This window comes from Rhamphochromis longiceps, linkage group LG18, assembly GCF_057381845.1.
Source record: "Rhamphochromis longiceps isolate RC_006_pf linkage group LG18, R_longiceps_female_GT1.1, whole genome shotgun sequence".
Classification (NCBI taxonomy): Eukaryota; Metazoa; Chordata; class Actinopteri; order Cichliformes; family Cichlidae; genus Rhamphochromis; species Rhamphochromis longiceps.
Window position 1 is genome coordinate 7420332 of NC_140574.1, and position 7688 is coordinate 7428019.

General features: G+C 40.9%; 1 protein-coding gene across 6 annotated transcripts in view; it reads left to right on the forward strand.

Moving 5' to 3' along the window:
- pard3ab (par-3 family cell polarity regulator alpha, b) overlaps nucleotides 1-2503 on the forward strand; it is a 250370-nt gene extending 247867 nt beyond the window's left edge. For 5 of the 6 annotated variants that reach the window (XM_085390426.1, XM_085390427.1, XM_085390428.1 and 2 more), the window contains one exon: nucleotides 767-2503. In XM_085390426.1, coding sequence (XP_085246552.1) covers nucleotides 767-1160 — 394 coding nt within the window. In that variant the 3' untranslated portion in view covers nucleotides 1161-2503. The remainder of the gene's footprint in view (nucleotides 1-766) is intronic. The other variant, XM_085390430.1, reaches the window with a different exon arrangement.
- Nucleotides 2504-7688: the final 5185 nt, after the last annotated feature.

The following is a 7688-nucleotide window of genomic DNA, read 5'->3' on the forward strand; positions in this document are numbered from 1 at the left end:
TGTGATATTATAGTATATAGTATATCAGAAATCTGTTCACTATTTTTATTACAAATTATATCAGTAAGGAAGCTGACTAAATATTCACTGATAATTTATGGGACAGGGGTGGGATTAAATAAGTGTATACTTCTTCCCACTCCCTTTCAACATGTAAATTAATCAGAATGTTTTTTTGTATGTAATTTGTATAGTATATTTTTTTTCTCTCATTTCTTTTCTAAATGTACTTGTATATTGTTCACATGTTGAAATAAATTACCAATCAATCAATCAATCAATCAATCAAAGTGCTTCCCTTTCTATGTTATCAAACCTACACTATGAATTGCAGCATTTGCTACAACTGATGAAGTCAGTTTATAGGCAAATATATTCAGAAAATAACCACATGTGGCATGATCCCTAAAAACAGATTGTGCATATGAATATCTTGACTCTATAGACAAGAAAGCTTTGACTGAAGAGGAGAGGAGGCTTTGTGTACTTGCAGGTAAACGGTTCTTGAACAAAATAGTGCACGTGCCAAAAATGAAATCTCTATCAAAACTGTCAGCTATCATCCTAGGACAATGTAACAGGAAGTCACAGCCAGGATATCCAAAGGCAAGGACTGGAAACTGATAGGTTTCCAGATTGCTGATGGTGTGATTAACTAAATACGGAGTGAAAATGAGGTGATAAAAACAACCTAGAGTTAATTATTTATGAATATGTCAAAAGCGGTTTCACATTTACCCTTGCTGTATTTTTCTTTCTACTTCAGGCAACCCAGGAAGAACCCTAGCACCATCTCCCAAGACTCTTGGGATAAGGCATACCCACCTGGTGAAGGGTTCCAGACTGCTAAGGACAACCCCAGGTACTCCAGCTACCAGGGCTCCAGGAACGGCTATCCAGGTGGAGGCGGTGTCAATGCCAGAGTCCTTCTGGAGGCCCAGGAGCTCTTGAGGCAGGAGCAGAGACGCAGAGAGCAAGAAGCCAAAGGGAAATTAATGCAGGAAAGTGCTGGCAACAGCAGCTATGAGGGGTACACGGCACATCTGAAAGACCCCGCCTCTCCTAAAGGGCCGTACCGACACGACGTGCCACCTTCGCCTTCACAGTTAGCGAGGCTTAATAGATTGGGTTCTGAGAAAGGAAGACTTTTTTATTCTTGAAGAGCATCATTGGACTGGTTGATGAAGAGCCAAACGAAACGATTAGAGCCAAGGGGATTGTTTTGAAGAAAGAAAAATAGACACTATGAATCTTGACAGGGGACAACCTAGAGGTCTTATAGTTTAGCAGTTAGCTTATAGGTAAACAGTTGTGAAGTGTACTCGGTATGTGGGTGTTTGTGTTCAGTCCTCCGCTGTGAGGATGACCTATACTAGTCAGTCATTCACCCTCCTACAAACAGTGCCTTCTCTGCATTCACGGACACGAAGCTTGTTCGCAGTCGTCCAGGACTCTGATTCATCGAGATCTGGCATCGTCGTGTACTGACAATCAAATGGGCAGACAGGCAAGTGAGTGGGCGCTTTTTTGAGCCCACGGGGAGGCGCAAGTTTCTGTGTGGGTTTTGTATGTGGGCATGTGACAAGGTACATGTTTCACTATCAAGAATGTGTCCCGCGGATGACTCTGCCCACCTGTCACGTTCAGCCCCGACAGATGCTGCCGGTGTTTATCAGCATTCTGTTTTCTCTACTTTTAGTCTTCTCTCCACAGCAACACAACTCGCACAGTACTCCACAGGGAGCACAGAAAACAAGGCAAAGTGTGTGAAAGAAAGCGGGGCGCATTGTGTGTGTTATTAATAAAAAAGACCCCCTCATAAATGATTCATATTTTGTGTTATCGCCATGGAGGAGGCTCAGGCAGAAGAGAGGGTAGACAGCTCTGATCCTCTGCCTGGCTGCTCTGCTTGGCTCTGGGCTTGACTTGCCGGCCCGCCCGCCTGTCTGTCTGGAGCCCTCATCCTCTCTGCGTTGTTCTCGTCTTCTCTCTGTTCATTACGCTCCTATTTTCTTTTTCTACCTCAACACCCCTACCTTTATCCTCTGCTCCCCTGCTCTCCCTTCTTTGCACATCTCACACCTTCGCTTCCCCTTACTCTTCCTCCTGCTACACGGTGCCACCCTCCTCCTCCTCGTCTCCCGAGTCAGGCTCTGCACTGAATTTTTCATCACAAGCCACCTGCTGCCTGCCAGAGCCAAAGAACGCTGCCACCGGAGGCATCGACAGAGGGCCCGGCTTCTGACATAAAGAGTGGAATAAAAGCCAAAAAAAAAAAGACACAGAATAAAGATGGGAAGAGAGACAACGAGCCTCCGAGTGTGAGATTAGCTGGAGCTTTTTCCCAGTTTTAACAAAAGGCAAAACTGTCCTTGGGAGTTAATTGCTTTCAATTGCTATAATTGCTTTTTGTATTTTTTTTTTTTTTGCAGTTGTTAGCATTTAGTCGGCCCCATTCTCCATAATAATTTAAAAAGAGGGAACAGGTAAACAGGCTCTCATACTTTAAAAAAAGCATCAGTCAATAGATAATCTGAATGCCAAAAGTTTTTACAGGGCAGAACAAAATAACAACAGCTTATTTACTGGCTCACATTTTGCAGTGTCTAGCTCTGAGTTTGCTTTTGCTGTCATAAGTCGATGAAATAGGACTTTTCTCTTGACAATAGCAGAACGAAAGAAGCCGTTCTTTCCAAACAAACGTTTCGAACATTTTTAACTCCCTTTTAACCCTCCTGAAATGTTTCCCTTAATATGGCAGTTGGGCTTAGTGGGTTATGCTAACTTTGTGTTTACCACCTCTTTCTCTGTGCAGCTGGTACAAATATGGAATCTTTCCACAGGCTCACAAGTAAACAAACAGGCTTTCATTAATCATTACGCAAGGTGAGAGGGTCATCTGGCCGTTCGCCCTGCATGGAGTTCCCATGGAAGTGGCTTTTCCGAGCAGCAGGGGTTTTGTGTGACACAGGTGAAGATTCCACAGCAATCTTCAGGCTGGAATAATGCTAACGCACACTAGTCACAATAGCGCTTCAGTTTATTTTGCTTGCTGTCGAACTGTCTATTGTTAGCCAACTATTTACATTTGATTTATTCAAATGTCTTCCTCCCCTTTTCTACCAATGGCTCCGCTTAAAATTGAAGGAAGATTGTTATGAAAATGAAAAGGTTGCACACAGATTTACGTCAGACCTCCTGGCAAACCCACTGATTCTGTTCAAACTGAACTGGTTTCATAGGTTTTTGCTGTGACAGCCTTGAGAAGGACTTTTTTCTCTATTTTGTTGTTGTTGTTGTTGTTGTTGTTCTCCATTTTATGAGGAAACAGAACTTAAAAAAACAAACCAGAACAAATTAAACAAGAAATATCTGCAAGACTAGATAAAATTTCCATTCTGGCCCAACTCTGCAGCTGCTGATTGAAAACTTTTCGTGAGGCACTAATCACTGAAGCCAGCTGTTGTAGGTGTACTGGGAAAAAACGCTTGGGCATCGATGACACATATTTAAAATAAATAAATAAATACTGCCACCAGCCCACTATTATAATTGCTGCCGTAGGTGGCAACCTCTTACTCTGTGCTCGTCTTTCTTTGACAGCGATAATGTTTGTGACGTGATTGTGTCTGCCTCCGAGCTAACAAATGAAACGGGGCAGAGGTCAAATTTTAAACAAAAGGGAAATACAGAAAAAGCTACAGAGAACAAACGGGCAGTGCATAATCACCCTTCACTCCCACACCATCTCCATATGCAGAGGGAAGCTGCATGATAAACATGATCTCCTGCTGGTTAATGAAGACCCTTGCTGGGATAGATGCAGGCTTGGTAAGGGTAATGAATGAGATGAAGTAAAATTGAACCTGTAGTGGCATCGTTCCAGGTTTAAACTTAGCAATATTGTTCAGCGCACATACTTATGTGTGCATGGGTGCAATGATAGAAACAGATTTTTGGGGAGGGGGGCCGTCTTCCCAGTTTGAAGGTTTTTAAACCCACCTGAGAATGAAGCCGATGAAAAACGTACCAAAAAAATGACACAAGCTGTGCAGATGAGAGTAGAAGCATTCTCCATTGCGCACATTATTTTAGCGAAGTGTTTGGTTCCTGCTGTGAACACAAATTGCAGACCAGCATATTTAGAAGGATACAGTGGATTTAGCTGCTCAGCTGTACCTGTTATATCAATAAGTGCCTGAGATAATATCACAAAATGTTACACAAAGAAGGTTATGATGTGATTTTTTTTTTCCTGTCAGTGACACTGCAGCACACAAATTGCAGTGGATTTTGTGTTTTGTTTTTTTTAAATCCATCTTAAGGGTACACTTTCCTGAACGTTTCTCTTTTAATATTTGTAAGAGCCAACACTTGCGGACAGTTATCATTGTATTTGTACTCTGTTTGATATGCCTTCAAACATACTGCAGCAGGATGTGTTTTAAAGTATCTCAAAACAAATGGAAGTTATTAGATGCTGATGTGCAATTGTTGTTTGTTGTTGTTGGGTTTTTTTTTTTCAGAAAACTTTTACATGATCTATTAAGAAATGTATGCAGCCACTTCTTCCTGTACATATCAAATTTAGAATAAAACAGAAGGCTGTTCCATCCTGTTTCCAACCTCGCCTTGCCTCTGTCTCGCTCCCCCTCCCCAGCTTTTCTTCCCAGCCCCGACTCTGAACCCTGATCAGACGTGTCGCCAATTAACCACGAGGGACTCTGCAGTCAGATGTCAAACCTGTCAGGGCTGCTTGCTGATGTCTTTTTCAGAAAGACAAACTGAGAGAGTTTGATGGATAAAGAGGAGATAACATGATGAAATCATTAATTCCCGTGGGGGGAAATGGTGTAGCAGTTGATGTACAAACATAACTGAAACAAACATTTGGCTAGTGGGTAACGGCGCTGTCTCCCCCCGTGTAACCGACCTGGTGAATACAATGAGATAATCTCCCAAAACACCACCGTGTTTCCTGTTATTAAGTCCAACCTTATTCCCACTGTGACTCACAGGGGACCTGTTGAGCAGCTCCCTGCTACGGTTTTTGTTCTTCAGGCCAAAGGTGACATCCTAACTAAATACAATTAATGCTGCTTAAGACAACAGCCTGCATGTGTTAAGAGAAACTAAGATATAGGTACACAGGAAAAAGAGCTGGAAGCAGTTTGATCCCTCTACCTCATCCTGCGCTTTTAACATTCACAGCAGTCGTTCTTTTTACTGGGTTAATAGCATGACATTAAGAAGGAATTATACATGTCATGTGTAACAATGCCACGATCACAGTGAGAGAACAGAAGGGATTTTGTGTGCTTATTTCTGCTTTGAAATTTTGAGTCACAGACTGTCGATGATAACCTTCAGACCACATCCTTTAAGGTTCACTGAGGAAGCTCGCATGAATACCCGGCCATTCACGCTTGCATTTATGAGGGCATTTGGCACTGACAAGTGTGGATTTACAAGAACACAGGATGCCGTTTCAGCTGTCTCATTCCACATTGGTATTCAAATACAGCTGAAATATGGAACATGCACAGCCCTCCCAGGGTTTACTGCAGTGCACTGAGACCCAGTCAGAACTAACAGGTGCTTTCAGGCTTCAGCTCATACCTTGTAGGCTGGATACTTAGGCTCATATACTGTTGTTGGATATTGTGGTTTCCTTTATCCAGGGATGGAATTTGGTTCAAAACCATAAATGTTTTAAAAAAAGGCATTGTGTACATCCCATTGGGAATAGGGAAGAAGGTCATATCATTGGGAAACACATGTAATTTAATGCAAATGTTGGAAAATTCCAGTGTTGCAGTAGACTAAAAGTAGACTAGCTCGATAAAGTAGAATATGACACAAAAAAACATCTCCATAAAGTAAAATTTCTCTAAAAGAAAATGGTTCAATAGAATAAAATGAAAAAATAAAGTTGCTTAAGTAAAAAACTTACATAAACATAAGAAGATGAACAATAAAAATGTCTCTAGAAAGTAAAAAAGCTCAGAAAAATTAATACGGTACTAGCAAAACCAGGGATTTATTCTAAACTGTTTAAGTTCACTTTCACATTCATATTTTAGCCACTTGTGCTTATCCGGGTGATCGGGGGGCCGTCCCAGCTACCATAGGGCAGGAGTCAAACCGGGCTGCATGCTGCCCAATAGTGGGTTTTTTTTCAGAGTACGTATTACTTGTTGACTTGTTTGAAGCCTTTAGATCTCCATGCATTTAGTTTAACTCAGTGACTTGCAACTATGGCCCAATATTTCTTCCCACACAGCTGCAATCCTCAGAATGGGGCAACACATTATAACATAAAGATTTATTTCCTTTTTCCTACAGCATGCTATCAGTGACCAAATGTTGTTTTTCTTGGGCATAATAATAATAATAATCAATGAAACAATCAGTCCTTAATGTGTTTTGGCCAAATGTCGAGAATGTCCATGGACGAGTTCCAGTAATTAAGGAGTTATTTCTCTTGGCTGTGCAAAACATAACTACACTTTCTGTTTGCCATTAATAATTCCAGTACTTGCGGCTCTACCACCTTGCTGAAAGGCTCTCCAAAAATCCTTTTTGGGAAGAAAAGCTCTGATCTCTTCCCAACACCCCCCCCCCCCCCCCCGTCTTAAAGGTGATTGTCTTCGTGTAACCTTCATCTGCTTCAGTTCTCAGCCAAAAGCTGCATAATGAGTTCCAAAAACATCTCTGAAATATGGAAATGGCACTTCTCCACTGCAAGAATTAACCTCAATTAAATCATATCTCTATTAACCGTAAACATCAGGCTAATGTGTTTCACATAAAAGCTTTCATCACTGTATTCTACTCATAACAGTTTGCCAGATTTTTAAAAAATGCCAGTGGAAAATTTTAAATAGTCCAAACGAGTGCTGGCACTACTTTGCATTTACAAATATTTAACACAAAAATGGCTACATGCACACATATCTTTAAGAATCCTGCTTGCGTGGAACCTACAGTTGGCTGATAGTCTGTAAATGAATACAAATTTGCATTCAGAGAATCTCAGAGAAATTGGAAAACTAAATTTAGTTTATAATGCATGATGAAGTGAGGGACTATACAGTAAATGTATTTCCTGTACATATATGAACATTTGCCAAGCAAGTTTCCACATTGCTGATAAAGCCTCTTAATGCCGTCTCAATCTATACGTACTTCACAGCATTCCAGAGCTTTAAATCCAGTATCTGTGCAGACATCTGTACACTGATGCACGTGCTTCACATCAGCCAGCAATAGTTGGCTTTCCACAGTTGAACGACTAATAGCAACAGAGTAAGCTCATCCAGCTGAGACCATGTCTGAGTCTACAGTGTTCAAACACCGGAAGCATCCAAAAAAAAGAGGAAGGAAACTCCGATCTCACTTCCCAATAGAGACAAAAACTCTGCACTACAGGTCTAAAGTTTAAGAAAAAAAAAGTTGCTGGTTAATTATTCTAGTTGCTTATTCTGTTTTTAATTGAAGTAATAATTGGTTTTCAAAATGTAATCGCAAGTCTGTTTATAAAAAGGGATTCTTTCATTTTTACCTTTTTCCCCTCATTCACTGTGTCTGCTTATCAATCATGCAATTAATTTGTTTTCTGCTGTTTATGTTTTCCATTTTCTGATTGTCTTACGTTAATTAGATTAAGTTTATGTATTGGTTGGTCA